General features: G+C 41.3%; 1 protein-coding gene across 1 annotated transcript in view; it reads right to left on the bottom strand.

The window, feature by feature from the left end:
• The window catches only part of TSC22D2 (TSC22 domain family member 2), a 50,230-nt gene extending 34,051 nt beyond the window's left edge, over positions 1-16,179 (bottom strand). The window contains exons 1-2 of the mRNA XM_007458380.1: positions 13,220-16,179; positions 258-329 (exon numbers count right to left, since the gene is read on the bottom strand). Coding sequence (XP_007458442.1) covers positions 258-329; positions 13,220-15,198 — 2,051 coding nt within the window. The 5' untranslated portion in view covers positions 15,199-16,179. The remainder of the gene's footprint in view (positions 1-257; positions 330-13,219) is intronic.
• Between the last annotated feature and the right edge of the window lie 4,064 nt (positions 16,180-20,243).

Here is a 20,243-nt window from a genome sequence, read left to right as displayed (position 1 = left end):
AATAAAATCCAATAGAAAAAGTCCTTCAAAAAATACACTTTTAAGTGCAGTAAAAAGGCAAGTATGTCTATATTCTATTTAAAATATAGTTTGTCCTTTTGGTTTATTTTGCTGCTTTGTCCCATGCTAGATACCATGTGATTTTCCCCCCTCCTAAAATAATAAAGATCAGTTTTAATGATGAGAAACCATTACAGTGCAAAGCAGTTCATGCATACACTTTTGCATGTATGCATTCCATATGAAAGTATTCATACCTATCCCAGAGGTTCTTTGATTCCTGAATCGTGTTCAAATGGAACGCTTGGAAGAAAGCAGTTGAAGGATTCCTGTGAGATCCAAGAATCAAATGGAAATGAAGTTGAGAAAGTACAGTAAAATCACTTACTTTTCAAAAAAAGATGGAAAACTAATGAGAACCTACTGTATAGCACAGGGAACTCTACTCAATGCTCTGTGGTGACCTAAACGGGAAGGAAATCCAAAAGAGGGGATATATGTATACGTATAGCTGATTCACTTTGCTGTACAGTAGAAACTAACACAACATTGTAAAGCAAATATACTCCAATAAAAATTTAAAAAATAATATAAACTCATTTCCCAAAAAATTAAAAAAAAAAGATTTTAGATTTCTAATACCATGCAACTGCTTTAATAAAAAGAAGAAAAAACCCACATAAGCTTGATTAAAAACATTTCGAAAGAAATTTAAAAACTGGACAAAATCCAGCAGACCCTAACAATTCAGGATCACAGTTCTAAAAAAAAAGGCGTAATACAGATAAAATGAAATACTAACTGGTCATATGAATGTGACCAGTTCATAGCCAAAATCAACAACTACTCTGTATCAGATGCCTTTATAAATCCCTACACATTTAACAGTTTAACAAAGCTGTTCTCAGGTACAGTATTCATGTAAAATTAGTTAAACAATAGCTTCATGATATGAAAATTCTTCATAGGACCTATTTGACAGGATTTGATGGTGACCAATGAGTCCTTTTCTGGGTTGGACTTGACCCAATTTCCACCTTCAGAATTCATTTATTTATGGGTGGTTTCTCTGGGTTAAGGCAAAAAATGGTGCTGCAATTGGAGGGCAGCCTTCTAACTTCCTGCATTTGTACAGTGCCCCTTTAAGGGGTAAGAACTTATACACCATTATCACCATCCATTTCTACTATTCCCTGGAGACACATTCCCTAGGGCTATAACTAGAGAATCTTAATGGGGCAAGCTCTCAGCACACTGGTTTCACCTCACATCTCAGAAGTTCTCAGGAGACTAACCTTTTGACAAACCTGCTCTCTAACAGTTCTGTCTCCACCTCAGCATATTTCTTTCCATGGTCTCCGCCACTCCCAACCCATACAATAGGGAGCCAACAAAAACTTGCCACATCACTTCTAAAATTCCTGACCGGTGCTGTAGCAGAATAACAGTAGCAAGCTAAGAATATAAGTGCTTATTGTATACCAGACACTATTCTAAGTGCTTTACATTTATTAACTCAATACTACAACAGACCTAAGAGCTAGGTGCTATTTTTATTCCCATCTCACAGATAAGGAAACTGGGTCAGACAGAAGTAACTTGCCCAATGTCACAGAGCTAGTTAAGTCGCAATCTGGTCCCAGGGTTTATGCTCTTAAACCACTATGTTAAGCATATAACAGAGTTAAATTTTAACCTCTCTAGGTCTGTCTCCATCAGTTAAATGGTGATAATACCATCTAGCCTTGCAGGGTAATAGGTAACTAGTGCTCCTGGCATTTAGTCAATGCTCAATAAATGACAGTTATTATCTTTATTGTCAAAATGAGGTTCAGATACAACATGGCAATTCTGAGACCCTAACTAGTGCCTTAGGAGAGTCTGCAGTATTATTAGTACAATAAGAAAACTATTTCCAACTTCTACTGGAATAGCAATCAAGTATCAATGATCATCAAATAAAATACTCAATAGAATTCCATGACTTCAAAACTCATAGGACATCAAGACATATATTATCAGGACTTCCCTGGTGGCACAGTGCTTAAGAATCCACCTGCCAATGCAGAGGACACGGGTTCGAGCCCTGGTCCTGGAAGATCCCACATGCCGCGGAGCAACTAAGCCCGTGCGCCACAACTACTGAGCCTGTGCTCTAGAGCCCACGAGCCACAACTACTGAGCCCGAGTTCAACTATTGAAGCCCTCGCGCCTAGAGACCATGCTCAGCAACAAGAAAAGACACTGCAATGAGAAGGCCATGCACTGCAATGAAGAGTAGCCCTGGCTCTCCGCAACTAGACAAAGCCCGCCCACAGGAACGAAGACACAACACAGCCAAAAATAAATAAATACATAAACAAACAAACAAAACTTAAAAGACACATACTGGGGACTTCCCTGGTGGCTCAGTGGTTAAGAATCCACCTGCCAATGCAGGGGACACGGGTTCGAGCCCTGGTCTGGGAAGATCCCACATGCCATGGAGCAACTAAGCCTGTGCACCATAACTACTGAAGCCTGCGTTCCTAGAGCCCATGCCCCACAACGAAGAGTAGCCCCGGCTCGCCACAACTAGAGAAAGCCTGCATAGAGCAACGAAGACCCAACGCAGCCAAAAATAAATAAAATTTTAAGAAGATATATATTAATCTACTGAATTGTAAAAAACAATATTTTCTAGAAGGCATTTTAAATTTTAATCAGTAGGGTACCTTTTAGACGATCCAAATCTGGGAAAGGCAGATAGACACTAGATGCCAGTGTGTCACCAAAGCAACTGTTTGATTAACTAGGAGTCTTCAGTGTGTGTACTTCTTTTTGCTTCCCCTACTTCAACTCCTTTCTGTTCTTTTAACTGTTTCCCTACTTTTCTCCTGACTAGGTCTAAGGCAATTAAAGGCACTGATTGGACCTACTAATATAAAGAAAGAATTAAGAGGTTGCTAACTACTGTTTATTTAACAGCTTGCATCCTCTCAAGATATATTTGCCAGGCCCCTTTTTTTCACTGTACTTAGAATATCAGTCTGCCAAATTAAATGAAAGCCAACTAAACCAATTGAAAACTCAATTTGGCTTTTTTACCAGGCTCACCCAAGACCATATGGGAATAAGTCTGCTATTCACACAGGTCTGTTTGGAGACTTTGGGTTTAAAATAAACAGAGTGAAAAAAAATTAAAAAAAAAAAAAAAAAAAACAGTGACACAAAGAGGAACGTAGTAAATACAAGAAAATAACAAAGAATAAACTTGGAAGTTATTCTGCAAGTCTGGAATTCAAAATTCATTAAAGAACATTTACTATATATATATAAAATTTTTTTTTTTTTTTTTTTTTTTCCCGGCGTTCCCCAGCCCTCTCACTGTTGTGGCCTCTCCCGTTGTGGAGCATAGGCTCTGGACACGCAGGCTCAGCGGCCATGGCTCACGGGCCCAGCCGCTCTGCGTCATGTGGGATCTTCCCGGACCGGGGCACGAACCCACGTCCCCTGCATTGGCAGGCGGACTCTCAACCACTGCGCCACCAGGGAAGCCCCCTACAATATATTTTTAAGGGAGATATTCTTTAGAAGAACTTCAGATCCCCTGATTTTGGAAAAATATATACATATATATTTAATTTGAATCAAATTAAAATGCCAAATAAATTGGTTTTAAATAAAGTCACATGACTTTAGTTATGAAATTCCAGAATTTTTACAGCATAGATACTAATAACGAAATGTTTCTCATAGGTCAAATGTAGAAGTGAAAAGAGAACGTATCTGCAGTTAGTCGTGTACCTTGGGGGTGAGAAAAATAACTGTGAAATAAAATAAAGTACTATAAATGGACTTAAAAGTCTTTAGAACATGTCAACAAATACACTTAGGTTGCAAAAGCTGGCAGTTAACAATTCCTTTTTTACATATATATTCAAAATGAATAAGCCATATGGAGTTATACAATCTATGTAGTGTAAAAAATTTTAAATACTTGAGATTCCAAGGATAAACATTTAGTCTTATTATAAAATATGAAATTTCTGGTTTCTGGAATACTTAAGCTGGGATGTTATCCATAAACTGATTTTTCGCAAATAGCAACAATTAGTCTCAAAACATTGATTAGCAGCACAGATTAAGGGAGTCATGTCCGTGAAACCTAGTTGATCAAGAACTTCAAAAGAGCCACCTATAAGTACTGAAGGGCCTGATCATCAAAGACTTCTGTTTTGGAATGGCATAAAATTGAGGAAATTAAGAGTTCATGGAAAACACTGTTAATGGGGATCACTTCAAGTTTACAGTCTATGAAATCTGAAGGCACCAAGAGGCAAATGATATTAAAAATGTGTTAGAAATATTGAATTTTATGCAGCTTTGGTTACAAATTCTCTTCTGCTCAAGAAATAAAATTTGAAAACAGTTCTCTAACAACATATTTGATGTCAACGTAAGCTACTAAACTCAATATAAAGCCAATCAAGCACTTCTTAGGAAGACTCACCTAAAACACTGTTTTCCTATTTGTAGAAAATTTTCCAAACCAACGAACAAAATACTTCTTTTCTCTCTGACTTTATATACTGAACAGTCTGTCATGATAATCACCAAGTACATAAAGTAGTACATGAGAAAGTACTTAAATGTGACATATGTCTACCTGCTAAACTAAGATACTATCTTTGTAGGGTAACTAACTATAATAGCGAGGAGAAACATCCGTATATATTCTACCTCAAAACTAAGCTAAAAATCTCTTGAAGCTTAAGAAATGAGGTACATGAGCCCTCTCAGCAAATACCTTCTCCTCTTATGTCAAAGCTCAACTTCAGAAATCTCTATAGAAACCAGGGAAATACAGTAAGCCGAGGAACAAGCACCATCTCCAACGTTATCATCTAGGGATTTTAAATGATTTAAAAAATATCCTTTAGGTAAAGGGTTACAACACAACAGATCAGGGCAACAGAAGCTTTTCCTTCATCCTATCTTACAGTCACTAAAGTAATAAAACAAAACTAACTCCAGGAATATCCAAGAGCTGGCTTTGGAGTCAGAAGGCCTGAATCTGACCTTATGCCTTGTGTGACTTAATAGCTGTGTGACTCAAATCCTCAGCACCTCAGTTTCCGTAATCCATAAAAAAGGGGAGAAAAACACTCATTACAGTTACTGAAAAGATAAACTGAGATCATGTATACATATGGTCTGAAACAATTAAGCCTGGTCTATGTTTAACATAGGGTTATGATTTCCAAATATGCTTGCTGTATAAAGATCAACTTTTGGTACAGTATCTTAACATATACCAAATATTTCATCATTATTAAGGTACTACTGGGGCAAACAGAACACTTAAGGCAAACAGAATTCATAAACTTAGAGCCAGGTATACCAAGCTATTTAGTACATTCCATTGGAGAATTCCACCTCTGGGATTCAGAGCTCCCCCAGGATTTCCTTATACACAACTTTACCACAAGATTTTAATTAAAAATACAATAATCACTAAAAAGCATATTGAAATGGTTCCAAGATACATACTACTTTAACAATAAAAGCTTCAAGAAACACCTTAACAGCAACCATAGACTTAAATGATAAAAATTTCCATTTCTCTCCGTGACATTTAAACCCTTCACTCTGATTACTGTCAAATTAATCACATCATGTTCCAAATCTGACATATTCTCACTCTTCCATATTGTTACACAAAACTGCCTTCTCCTTCTACTTGGAAAATCATCTGCTTCTCTCATCAGTGACCTAATCTGAATGACTCTTAAGATTCAACTCTAGAGTTAGCTTCAGAAGAAAGCAAAAGTAATAATGGGTTGCTTTTGAGGACAGAAATTGGGTGGCTGGAGGACAGAGGTAGCAGAATGGCTTTCAATTTATATTCATATATTTTGAATTTTGAACTGTATAAATGTATTGCCTATGCAGAGAATAAGTTGATTTTAAACAGAAATCAGTCTAACTACTCCATCCCCAAACAAATCTGACTTGATGTCCTAAATTGTTCCCATTAATAACTTAAATTTACTCCATCACAGCCTATAACGTATATCAAAGTATGCAACTTCAAATCGTAATTATTTTCATATAGCCTGAGATCTTGGAGGGCAGGGCAGTTTTATTTCTGTATCCCAGTACTTACTACTCAGAAACCACAAAGAAAGTTGAATGATTCACATATTGCCACTTTAAATGTTTTCCTGGGCATTCAACCTACTTAAGGAGTATCTGCAAACTTCATTTTTTGTCACACAGTAGTCTGGGGGCAGGAAAAGGGTTTGACCAAGAGGAAGGTTTAAGTTGGCAGCTCTCTCATGAAACATGTCTATGTATGGACTCATACTCAGGGAATCTTAAAATCTGACCAAAGGCTCAAATTCTAATTTTACCAATAAGGAAAACCAAGAAAGTTAAATGACTTGACCAGAGAAACCAGCTAAATAGTGGAAGAGCCAGGATTAGAACACAATTTGCTGTACCACTTAACTACATCATGAGTTTTCTGGCCTGAAACAATGTCTCCTTTTCTCTGATTATATCCATGCCATCCAATTACATTTTTGGATCAAAACTAAACATTCTTGGTATGGTTTTGTAGCATGTCAAGAGTTGATCTGGAAAAACAGTGTAGACACTGAAACACTGATGTTTCTGTGATGTATGTTTGCCATACATACTGTTTTAGGTTATGCATGATTGTTCACAAATCACTTGCAAACCTCATTTAATCCTCTCAAACTCCCCAAGGTAGGTATTATCCCCATTTTTCATATGGGAAAACAAGGCTTAGAGGGCTAAATAACTAGCTCAAGGTCAAATGTCTCAAGTATGCGGCACAGTTGAATTTCAGCCCAGGCATGCCTGACTCCATTGTCTATAATGGTTACTCATATGATATGCTATAGTACATAATTAAACACACTATTGATTTATTTGATCAGGAGCCCCCTCTCCTTTTTTTGCTTTTGTTTTCAAAAGTTAGGTAGACCATATAACATGGATTTCTTTTGGTTTAACTTATAAAACCTGTTAGTAAAACTGAATTCTAATTCTACTTAAGAAATTAGTCAGCCTTAAACTTTGTTTTGGGTATCTTTCATGCACAGATTAAACAATTTACTTGTGTAATAACGAAGATGGATAACCTAAACCTTTACAAAGAACATTTAAAACACACCAGCATTATTTATAATAATTGACACATTAATCGTAGTTTCTCTTCTATACGTCAATACTCTTTAGTCAAATTACAGTGAGAGCTTATAGGAAAGGAGGCTTTAAGTAATTTAACATTCAGACTTCACTTATTTGTCTTGCCTACTCTGATGAGTATAAATTATCAAGACATTTACTAATCGCATATGTCCGAGGTGAACACTATTAAAATTATTAACTCAATCATCTACAGAATTTTCACATAACTGTCATATACAAATGTACAACTTAAAGAATGTGAGTTCATTCTTTTTAACAAAGGGTAGCTTGAGTACAAAGATATAAAACTAAATACTTTTATCTGATTTGGGGCTTTAAATTTGAGAGATAAGCAATCCAGAGTACCATATATGAAATTTAATTCACCTGATTTAAAAGTAGAACTTATGCACATACTTTTTAGAGGTAAAGCAGATAATCAATATACCTTTAATATTACCAGCCAAATTTGAAGTGTATAAATTATATCATGAAAGTCACATAATGATGTATAGGAATGATACAAATTGGTTACTGTTCCTAAATCTTTATGGAGGAGTCCCAAGTTTTACCCTAAGCAATGCCAGATTAAGAATATAACAAATAGAGTAATCTCAATCTGGTATGTTCAAGAATTGCTGTGGGAGGGCTTCCCTGGTGGTGCAGTGGTTGGGAGTCCGCCTGCCAATGCAGGGGACGCGGGTTCGAGCCCTGGTCTGGGAGGATTGCACATGCCACGGAGCAGCTGGGCTCGTGCGTCACAGCTGCTGAGCCTGTGCTCTGGAGCCCTCAGGCCACAGCTACTGAGTCCGTGTGTCGTAACTGCTGAGGCCTGCGCACCTGGAGCTCGTGCTCCTTGACGGGAGAGCCCGCGGCGGCGCACCGTGGTGAGGAGTGGCCTCTGCTCGAAGCAGCTGGAGAGGGCCCCAGAGCAGCAACGAAGACCCAATGCAGCCCGCCCCCCACCCTGCAAAAAAAAAAAAACAGAATTGCTGTGGGAAAGGCCTAAATTATACCAATGATTCAGGCATGCGTATTCTTTGTGATGCAGTAATTCGTATTACACCATTTAAAAGAACAGCTTCAAATCACAAGTCTACTGGTTTAGTATAAAGAAAAAACAAACTTAAAGGATTTATTCCAATTCAGGAAATTCGCTACACAGATCCCTTAAATATTGTCATCAATTAAGATTTCTTATTAAAAATCTGCTCTTCCCATTAATAAAAAATTACTTAGAAACATCATGGTTCAGGCTACATTTAACCAGACACACCTGTTTTTGTAAAGCCTCTCTTGTATTTCGAGAGTAATGCAATTAAGAAATAAATGTATCTGTTTGGAAGAGGAAATACATACTGGTCTAAAACAATTATTAAAAGAAGGAATTAGACCACTACTCCTCACTATTAACATGTGTTCCTATTCCTTCTGAGACCATATTTCATGTCATTTCACTACCTTTACTTCTGTGTTGGTTACCTGCCATTACTTCCTACTCCCACAGCGCCTCAGCTTCTACCATTTCGGCAGAGAAAAGTCAAGACCCTTTTATACTCCCCTATCAACCATTCCTCAGGGAAGAGATTCACTGGTTTCTTTACCATCTGATTGGTGGGGCTGCTCTTTGTTACTAGAGGACTCTATAGAGCATGACTGCTTCCAACCTCTTTTGGTGCTGAGAAAGACTAAACTCTATTCTAAATTACCAAGTACCAGATCCATAAATCCAGTATCATGTTTTATTATTTCCAAATTAGTGCTATCAGAATTCTCAAAGAACAAATAGATTGGTATTACATTTATTCTCATAAAGGAGAAAGCATATATCCCACTACCAGTACTGTGAAAAAACAAAAATGACTTCTCATAAAGGCAATTTAGTTCAAGATACCCTCCCCATCCCTTACAAGAAAAAGACAGTGTTAATAAATAAGTTACTTGGAGTGTGTCTTATCCACACACATAAAAACCCTTATATTTTCTAAAAAGTTAACCAATGTTCAAGCCTACACAATTTAGTTCACACAAAATTTTAAACAATGGTGTATCACTGTGAATAAAAAAGGCCATGCTCCCACTTATATACAACTCTTGGTTTTAGGAATTTCAGGCACTTTTGGATCATCGGCCTTTCTGGAAATCTGTGATAATTTCCTTAACTTAGAGCCACGTTTATGACTAAAGCATATCAACATGGCACTCTGATGAATGCATCAGTATCATTTTTATACTAAATAATGATGTCACTCATACACAGGAGATACTACACTTTGATTACAAAATCCTTACTTACTTAGATAGGCCTAAGATGGTACCTGGCGTGTGATTTAAACATCAACTGTAAAGCTGCAAGACAAAATTACCTCCACACTTCAATACTGATAAAGAACCATAAGCTCCCAAAGAAACACAGATTCAAGTTAAGGAGCTTTCATTTTTAAAGACTAAATGCAGAAGACTTTTTCAGAGTTCTAAGAAGTTCCCTATAGATTTTTGAAACAAACTAAGAGTGACAGTTCTGCCTCCTCATATACATTTACATAATCCTCTCTTAAATGTCACGTTAAAAAAAAAAAAAACTCCATTAAAAGAAGTGTGTATATATGTATATCTCATACATACATCTATATAGATATATATGAAGTGTACAAACAAAATCTATATTTATAGCACATACCAGACACACCATTTAACACTCACAATTTATAATATTTTATCAGCAGTCATTAGCAAACTACACAAATAAAACTATTAACAAGATATAAAGATATTTGCCACTAGAGGATCCTTACAATCAGGTTTTCAACAGTCTTTTGGTTGCAGTTGACAGTTCACAATTGCAGCCATTCATAAGAGTTACTGGCATGTGGCCTACAGAGTTCACATTGGTCAGCTATCTATGGAAAATGATCTGTACCGTGTTCCTTTTCCAAAAGGGCCAGTAATATTTTGCACCTCCCCCTATTTACCAAATAGGAGTCTGTTAAGCGTGTAGGTAGTTTAAACAAATTTTGTAACGTTCACTGTAAAAGTGTCTATGCATTTTTTATGAACTATATTTTCAACCATTGTTATATCCTCCAGTTTACACAGAATCAATTTGAAGAATCTCAACAACTGACCATAAACCAGAATGATATATAAACTTCATGCTAATTAATACATATGGTCAATCGGCAATGTTAACTCACAAATTTAACTTTTCTTATTTTGTACATACAACCATCAGCCCTTTTAAAGGTATGATAGTATATAAGGTCTGATTCTTTAAAATAAATGGTCTCAGAATGAGCCAATACAGATCCTTGTATTAAGTAATGCAAACAAAATCACAAGACAGAGTGCTTAATATATCAACTTAAACCACCTGATCTTTTTGTTAATCTTCCATTTTCCTTCCTTTTCTCAACGAAATAGACTGTTTACTAATGTCTTAATGGTTTTTAAAAAGGCAAACATCTTTTTTTACAAATATTTTCTAAGGATCTGAAATTTGTCAACCTATTAATAATTACTCAAGACCTCTCACTCCAATGTTTTATTTTACATCTGAATGACTGCAAATAAAATTGTACGAAGATTTTAATTTAAGAAGGCAACCTAAAATCACGATTTTGTTAGTACTATCTCCTCAAAAGTAGTCATCTCAGTAATTTAAACATACGCCTGGAAAAACTGTGTTACTTAATTTCAAGAATACAACTTTAAAAATGCCCTCTCTTTTACAAAGGCTTTCCATTAAAAAACAAATTTAAAAAGACCCCCAAACTATTTCTACTTAATGGATTTATTCCTTCACCAGGTGTGTTGGTCCAGTGACAAAAACAGTCAAATGTATAAGATTACACCTTGGAAACTGGCATGTTAAATTAGAAACCAATTAAAAGGCTATAACAAAAATTAGAAATGCACATTTGATAAGCAGTGAAGATTTTAAAAGACTGGGTGGGGGAGGGAAGCGCCACATTTAAAATAGGACTATACACAAATGAAAACCCCTGCACTGGATTAACTGTTACAATTGATAAGAACACTAATACAGTCGTATCTGTAGTTCAAATAGTCACAAGTTTGTAAATGAGATTCTTGAAATTCAACTTTTTCAATAAAGTAAGAGAATAAATAAATGCATCTCTGAGGTCATACCCTAAAGAATACATCCCAGAGTTTCCATTTATCAACAGATCTTTCTGCTTCATACCATATCGCCACCAAAAAGTTCTGGGGAATGTAATTACAAATGCTGTGAACTGAGAGGTGTGAAGAGGAGAGAAAACACATTCTTCATTCATAGGTGTGCATGTGTTTTTGGGGTAGTGAGGGGTTGAGAAAACCAGTCATCATTTCTTGAAGAGATACAGTGTACAACAGGAACAGAGAGGTAGTAAGCAAATGGTTATTTACCAACCTATCACAAAAAAACTGGCCTCTGGCAGCTAGAAAAGGGAAGATGCCTGTTGACTATTACCAAAGACGAACAAATAAACTCAAGTGGCATTTCAGGTGTGCCCCTACGTGTGAAAAGTGAAATATGGCAGAAAATGTAAAGAGGGATTTTTGAGTGGCTTGTGGAATCAGTGTCTTTACTTGGTAGTCCCATCCATATAAAATTTCTCCATGACTAACTAGCTAGCTGAGCTCACTCATGGACACGTGGTACTCTCTAAGAGTTCTCAAATGGAAGAAAGACTCCCCACAAGCAAGTCGCCTACAAAAAAAGATGAACTTTGAATTACAAAAGGCAAAGAAGATGAATTTCAGTGAGCATTTTTCAAACCAAAAGAAGTATATAACAAAAATACAAAGCTAATTCGAAATGAAAAAGAAAAGAATGTGAAGGAACTCAGAAGAAAATAGGAAGAAAAAGCTTTAACAGCTCTCATTGTAGTCTACATACCAATTATTCAAGAAATCTATAAAAATAGTTCTGCTCTTTCAACACATCTAAAATTAACCTCTCTCAAAACAAAAACCTCAGAAAATAAATTTCCAACTGTAAAGTACCTGAAACTTTCTCTGTAATTTTAAAATGTAATATCTGGTAATAAGTCAGTTTTTAAACATTTGCATTATACACACTACATCAAATTTTCATGTGACATTTCCTCAAAACCACTTAAAATCCTCATTAAACCATAACCAAACATCAATTGTAGTAGAATTGGTATAGTAATACACCAATTTTCCCTTAAACTATTTAAAAGCATCCCCCCTAAATACAGGGAGCCAATTGTTAACGTTTATACTTTAACTATAAAATTACTCTAATTTCAAGAACTACAGCTTTCACTACTGTCAAGAGTCTCCTACCTCCCTTGACTGTAGTAAAAAGATTGATGGAAGATAAGAACATCTTTCCAATACACTTTTTGCTTAAAAAAAAAAAAAGCATCTTAAAGAAGTCACTGGGAAGCCTCCTGACCTTCTATCCTCTTTTATTAAAGGGCTGAAGAAGATATGATCTTCAAAGCCGGATTTGACATTTCACCATTATCTCTCCAGCCTTTCCAGATACACTGGAGGAGATACCTTACGTGGTTCTTTCTCTACTAGAGGGCTTTCTGTTTTTCCAGAATGGGAAATGTTTAACTAATTTTATCTCTCAGTCTCAAAACTCACACTGACAAAACACTCTGCCATTAAGTGTTCAAGTGTGATTGATATCTAATAAAGGGACAATCCTACACGGCATAACCTACTAGCCACCACTTCTAAATTGAGAGGATTAAACTAAAATCCGCCCTTCTGAATGAACAATGTTGCATTCCTATCCAATTTAGTGCTTCTAAACAACTGTGACACCAATTCTCTCTTTACACATCTTTTTAAACATCAGTAACCTAAACTTAATGTCTTTTCAAGAACCAATGAATCAATTTTACTAAACACAAACTAACTTTTATATTTAGAAACATTAAGGGCCTCAAATTGAGAAAAGAACCTCCCACAGTTGCATCCTAAACTACAATGTCCGGTCAAGCATTCCCATCAAATATTTCAAATAAGATTTCCATACCTGTCTTCATCACCATCAACAGGAATAGCTATGCTGAATACAGAGGTGGAGAGACTGTTCATAGGTGTTAACTGAAGGGGGTTTGCCAGGGCATCTGCAACAGGAGGCTTCACAACAGGCTTAGTTTCAGCAATGAGAGAAAGTGGTGGTTGAGGTAGGGATTCGGATTTTCTTCTAGTATCGTCAACTTGCCCGACTAAAGGCTGGGTCTGAGTCTGAAACTGGCTTAGGTCAGACTGCGGTAGACTCGTCGGTGCACTGGCCGTGCCTGGCGCTAAGGGCAGCCCCACGTGCTGGATGATGCTGCCGCTCCTGCTGACCGGAGGATGGCTGCCCAGCTGCTGCGCCTGGGCCAAGGGCGCGGGTACATTTGGCATAGTAACAGAAGTGGTAGACACACTAGGCACGCTGGGAACGGGCGCGGCAGCAGGCACGTTCGGAACTCCGGGCACCACGGCGTGAGGGCCGCCGGGCACTGCCGATGGCGCGCCGCTGCCACCCATCTGCGGCGGAGGCGCGGGCTGAGGCTGCCCGGCCCCGGCGGGAACCAGGCCCGACGGCGCCGAGCCTCCCACGGCAGCCGGGGGCACTCCGGCCGGCTGACCGGGCGCGGCCGGTCCGCCCTGCGCTGGGCCCGGCCCCGGGGCCACGGCTTCGCCAGGCAGGGAGGCCGCGCCCATCATCTGCGCGCCCGTGGAGGAGGCGTTCTGGCTGGGGCCCCCGGGGAGGCCGGCTACCGCGGCGGGGCCCGCTCCGGCGCCCGCGGACGAGGGCTGCGCCGGGCTGGGCGGCTGCAGGCCGGCCACGTGCGGCTGCAGGTACTCACTCTGGCCGGCGGGCTGGACGGGCAGCAGATGGCCCGGCGGAATCTGAGCCTGGGGATACGCGAACTGCTGGGGCGGCGGCGCGGCAGAAGCGCCCACGGCCGGGCCGGGCTGCGGAGGCAGGGCCAGGCCGGGCTGCACCAGGGTTACATTCGTCAGCGGCAGCGCCTGTCCGTTGGGCCCCGGTGGGACGGAGCCAGGCGCGGCGCCCGGGGGCTGGCTGGGCGGCGGGGCTACCATCATCTGCGGCGGCCCGGCCGCGGCTCCCGGGAACGGCGGCAGCGGAGCCGAGCTCGGAGCCACAGCCCCACCTACGGGCGGCGGCTGCGGCTGCGGCTGCCCAACGCCAAAACTCTGCGGCGGGGCCGGGGCGGGCTGGCTCATTTTCTCCGACGGGGGTAGCTGTGACACAGCAGTCAAGGAACTGTCAGTTCCCGAGTCGGGCCCGTGCGCCCCCGGCATGGAGGCCACCACCACCACCACGGACCCTCCGGTGGCGCCCAGGCCGCTGTCCCGATCTGCAGTCTGATCAAAAGTATTGCTGTGCCTAATGCAATCCCCGGACCGGGTCAGGACGCTGCTGTCGGAATCCCGCTCATAGTATTCCATGCACGTCCATCGGCCGCGTCTATACGGCTCCCCGCTGCCGTGGTCCAGCTTGATCACGCGGAAACGGGAACTACAAGTGGTGGGGGGCTGCGAGGGGGCGGCAGTTCCCGGCCCGGCGGAGGGGCCCGCGACCGGGGGGGCTCCGGGGGCCCCTGAGGAGGGGGCCGAGGTGGCGGCCGCCGCTAGGGTACTGGCCAGTACCCCAGCCACGCTGCGGGCCGAAGCGGCTCCTCCTCCGTTGGCGGGAGTGGCCGCCGCGGCCGCCAGCTGCCCGTCCAGGACGAGGTTGGGGGAGACGGTACCGGGAGTCTCCGCATCCCCAACATTGTTGAGCGTCTCTTCGGAGGAGCTGCGCTCGCAGACCTCCTCGGGGCCGTAATCCGTGGCCCGAGAAACGTCGAATATCTCGGAGGAGACGTCCTCTGTGCGTGACTCGTCCGGATCGTCCAGGCTCTCGGTGTCCTCGGTGATGCTAGTGGCCACCTGTGCTGTGGTGACACTGGTGATCTGGAAGCAGCTCTTCTTCTTGGCCGGCATCTTGGACATGGTGAAGAAGGCTGGAGGGCAGAGAGGCACACCGGCTCCTCTGCGATCTTGCCGGAAACCAGGAAGGGTAGAGCAGGGCCCCCAAAGACAAAGTCCGCGTCCGCGCTGGGGTCTGAGGCCCGCCGCTCTAAGAGTCACGGGTTGATCCGTGCGTCGGCCGCTCCGCGAGACATCCTCCTCCCGTTTCCTTCTCCGTGTCGGTCTCTTCGGCTCTGCCCCCGTCTCACTCGCGCGGCGGCTCCTCCTTCCTTCTCGCCTCCCGCAGTCGCGGTGCCTCAATTCAATACCCCCAGTGGCAGCGAAAGCGCGATCCCAGGGGCGGGCCGGCTGCTTCCTCCTCGCGTCTCCGGGCCGCCGTGGTCAGTCCAGCTCGGCGCTCCGCGCGGTCAGCAGGCCTAGGCTGGGGGTGGGAGTGGGAGGGCGAAGGGGAGGAGGCGGCGGCGGCGTGAGGGGCGGTGCTGTCCCGCTCCTCGAGCCAGTGCCGGCGTCAGCTCCGGGCTCTCGGACGCCGAGAGGGAAGAAGGAGGAGTGGCGAGTCCGGAGCCGGGAATTCCTGATTCAGCCAGGAGCCGCGGGCGGGCGGCGGAGCTTCGGTGCGGCCGGGCTGCCCTCCCTCCCCGGCTCTAGCCGGAGCTCAGCCCCAGGGACATGTCGACTGTCTCTGGCGGAAACCCGCTCCGGGGGAGGGGAAAGCCGGCTCGGTCCTCCCCTTACAGGGGGAGCCACCCCCGCGGGCGGGCGGCGGCGGCGGTCTCGGCCTCCCCTCGCGGCTCTTGAGAGAATGAGGGGCGGCGGCCGGCGGGCCGGCAAGCGGCGGCGCTCTAGCTGTGTGAGGTAGCGGCGGTAGCTTCTTCGGCTCCTCCTCGGTGCGACCGGTTCGCAGGCTCTGGAGAAACTGAAATTCAAACTGCTGAAGCGGCGGCTGCAGCTCCCTCCCCTCAGCCAAGATGGGGCTGAAATGGCCGCGCCAGGGATGCTGGGAGGAGCAGCTGCCCGGCTACCGCCGCCGCTGCCGACTAAAAGGCCGCCGCTGCCGCAGCCGTCGCCAGCGCCGCAGCCGCCGCCGTTCCGTGACGCACCGGCGTCGTGACGTCACCGCCCCGCCCCCTCCGGTTTCCTGCAGTTTCGTGTGGAGGCTGGGGGGGCGATGGGCGGGGCTAAAGGTTAAAAAAGGGGAGCGGTTTTTTTTAATTTAAAAATTTTTTAAATTTAAGTTTTGCGCTATAGGTCTTTAAGAGTTGAAGAACTAAAGACTCTTAAACTCCAAGCCTAGAAAAACTTACAGCCGCGCCAATCGAATGTTTTTATATCGGTTTATTCCGAGACACTGCAAGACTGGAGGTCATGTGCTTGCTGTGTCTAATGTTTAGCAAAATCTTAGTGAAACAAGGCGATAGGAATGGGGGTTGTGGGGGGGGGGTTAACTAGGATAAGGAGGGAGACGGCTGGAGGAACCGAATCACTTAAAAAAGTCTTTCCTGATAATAAATGTTATCTACTATAGTCAGAGAGTGAAACGTTGAGAGGAATGGGGATGATTAACCAAGAATAGCAAGCCAGATTGAGTCAGAAAAAGGATCTTATAGCCAGAAATTCTGTCTCCAACAATGGCATCAGGAGATGGTTTCTTGCCCAGGGTGAGGTCAGTTTAAAAAAAGATTGGAGGTTACCAACATATTCCTAATTTTCCTGAGTTTGTTGTGATTCCAGCATCGAAGAGTTCATTTAAACATCTTGAGATTGTTTTTACTTTCAGCGTGAAATCAGCTTACGGGCTCCATAAATGTAGAACCTACTGCGTTAGATAGTTGTAGCTCTTTCTTTTGTTTATTCTAAAACTCCTAGTTGGAGCCAGAGTGTTAGATGTTTTGGACTGGGCCATGAACAATCAGAACAAGTTAGCACCCTTTCCTGTCCTGAAATCAGCTATGAAAGTACTGGAGAATTTATCATTTAGTTGCCTTCTGGTGAAAGAAAATGTTAAGGCCATTCTTTTAAACAGTTAAAAAAAAAGAGAGGAAGGCGGCTCTTGAACTTTGACATACTAATACATCATTTAGGTAAAATCTAAAATGTCTTGATGGAATTCAAAATTTCATATCTATTACAGCTTTAGCAGTCATACCATGATGAGTGACATCAATCAGTTAATCACTGTACTCAGTTCTCTAATCTTTGAAGAATAGAAATACTTTTTATCCCAAAGGATGTTTTGATAATTAAAATTTACAGAGAATTTTTCAGGTCCTTAGTTGTAAATAATATACAGAGATTTGTCGTTTAACTTTAGTAGAACCCATGTCCTCCATACCCAAGTGACTGAGGTCAGGATGTGAAATAAGAACACATAATAACATCCCTGTTTCTTAAGGGGGTGGGAGAGAGTAAAGTAACCAAGTGTAACATTATGCTGCTATTGTGGCAGAGATAGCTAATGGGATGTTTCAGTTCTAAATCTGTAATTTCAGTAATTGTTAGAGACAGTTTTCCATCAGTAAGGTAGATCAACTGGTTACATCCAATATGAATTTATAAAAACTTAATTTCATTTTGGATTAATTTCCCAGATTGTTAAAAGGGGTGACCATTGGGTGATGTTGACTGTGCGGCTTTTGGAAAAATAAGTATTGTATGCCTGCTTGTCCCATTACATTATTTTATAACATCAACTTCTTGATTACTTGTTATGACACTCTTAAATTGCACATTTAAAGGAATCATCTTAAAGTAATCTGTAAGACCGTTTCTCCTTAAAGAACATGTAAAGAATTTATTATGAAATGAAAATGATGACAAAGATAATTTAGAAGACATCAGTAATGGGCTATATTTCTGGTAAGGATGGGGTTAAAGATGTTAAAAGACAACTAGCAAAAAAATAAGATTTATAAAGTTAAAATGTTTTATTTATCTGTTTAAGGATTTGTGTGTGTTTAAACTAATAAAATAGTTCTCTTGAAAGTAAGTTTTCCAAAAGCTTTAAAGGCCCTAGCTTCTTTTATACATTTGCTCTTTAAAAACGTAAGGAACTGGGCTTCCCTGGTGGCGCAGTGGTTGAGAGTCCGCCTGCCGATGCAGCGGACACGGGTTCGTGCCCCGGTCCGGGAAGATCCCACGTGCCGCGGAGCGGCTGGGCCCGTGAGCCATGGCCGCTGAGCCTGCGCGTCCGGAGCCTGTGCTCCGCAACGGGAGAGGCCACAACAGTGAGAGGCCCGCGTACCGCAAAAAACAAACAAACAAACAAAAAAAAACCGTAAGGAACTTATTGCATAAAACTTCTATTAAGAAATGATAAGAATTCTGGTTGTTGCAAATAAGTTTGAAATCATTTTATAGAGAGCAAAAAATCATATAACTACAAAAAGCTATGTAATTTCTGGTTGTTCCACAAAAAATTAAAAGCTGTCACGTAACTAATTAAAATGATAGAAAGCAGGATGTACATGCATGTATGTGTGGAGAGTTCATAATAAGTAACTTGTAACTCTGTAGTCTAACACACTGGAACTGGGGAGATCCCTGGAGTTCCATACCTCAAGACTAGGGGTCTTACTGCAACTATCCTGGCTTCCTGCCTGCACCCAGAAACTTTAGGTGGAAACTGTGGGAATCCTTGGTTACTGCTCAAGGACCTCCAACTTGACTGTTCTACACTTTCTTCTTCCCTCAAAGATTTAATTTGAAGCAATGTATGAGAAACATATTTAGGAAGAGCAATGCAGGGGGAAAAATGACTTAGAAACTAAGGACTGTTTCAGCTGATTGGAAAAAGACAAAACAAAACAAAGCAAGAAACAACTATGGCAGCAAGATCTTTTCATCATTTGAGAGCATCCTATCCCCAAATTCTTCTAGGTTATCATCTAACCATATCAGTTACCAGATGGCAAACTGTTTCATAGTCACAACATCCTGGAATGTAAACTACAGAAATACTCAAGAAAACCTTTTTTTTTTTTTCTTCCAATGAATGCGTATCATATTTAAATTAGTAACGGTACATTAATCCAAACACTCTAGGATAGAGTAAAGAAAATCATATTTTCAGTAGAAATGAAGCAACTGTCTAGGTTAAGAGAAGTAACCTTTAGAATTAGTACTGTCAGTCAGGTGGTGACATTTATTGAGCGTTCCCTTGTGTGCATTAGGAATCGGACAGCTTGTATCCCAGCCAACAAATTTTTCTGGGATTTATAAATAACATGTTTATTTTCTATATTTTTATCACTAAATTGTTAGAAAAATACAAAGTGGAGGACTAGTTTTCAGGTTCCAAAAAGCGTTTGCTGGAAATAAATACCAGTTGTCTGAACAAGTAGTACTGGACTTATTACTATGTTTTACCTGGGGTTCCATTTCTGGAACAATATCTTATTAATAACCCCCTGCAGTGAAGTCGTTGTGTAATATTATCCAAAAAGGGGGAAAAGAAGGTAACAAAAGAGGACTAAGGCTAATGAAATTCCATGAATACTCTTATAAAGAAAAACATAATCTGATTGAGATGTACAAACTTTAAGAATGAAGTGTGTAAAATTTTCACATGTATGAAAAGTTCTATTAGCTACTCTTCTAGAGTTCAATATGCTATCAAACAATGATGTCTTTTTTTTAATAGTGAAGATTTCCTTGAGTTCCAAAGACCTTTGAAGTTCAGGCAAAATAGAGCAATTTGGTGGAAGAAAAGGGTGAATTTTGAACTAATAATAAATACAATGTCCTATTAAAGCTTTTTTTCTTTTATTATGGAACTTAACTTAGAATCTAAAACATTAGTTCTGTGGTTTTGAAATCTAGCTTAAATGCTGCAGTGTAGGCCAACTTCAATAGAAAATCTATTAATGAGTATATTCCTTTTTTTTTTTTTAAACATTATATGTCACCATTTGGGATAAAAGAAATCTGTGTTGCCTAATTGGAGAGAACTTGAGATCCAGAGTAAGCTCCAGTTTTGCTATGGACTTGTTTTCTGACTGCTGACAAGTCTATATTAATCCCTCAGTTTCCCCATTACTAAAAAGAAGCAACATTGTGGTAAAGAGGCA

This window comes from Lipotes vexillifer, unplaced genomic scaffold, assembly GCF_000442215.2.
Source record: "Lipotes vexillifer unplaced genomic scaffold, Lipotes_vexillifer_v1.1 scaffold808, whole genome shotgun sequence".
Classification (NCBI taxonomy): Eukaryota; Metazoa; Chordata; class Mammalia; order Artiodactyla; family Lipotidae; genus Lipotes; species Lipotes vexillifer.
The sequence above is the reverse complement of the archived record's forward strand: the minus strand, read 5'-3'. Positions and strand labels throughout refer to the sequence as shown.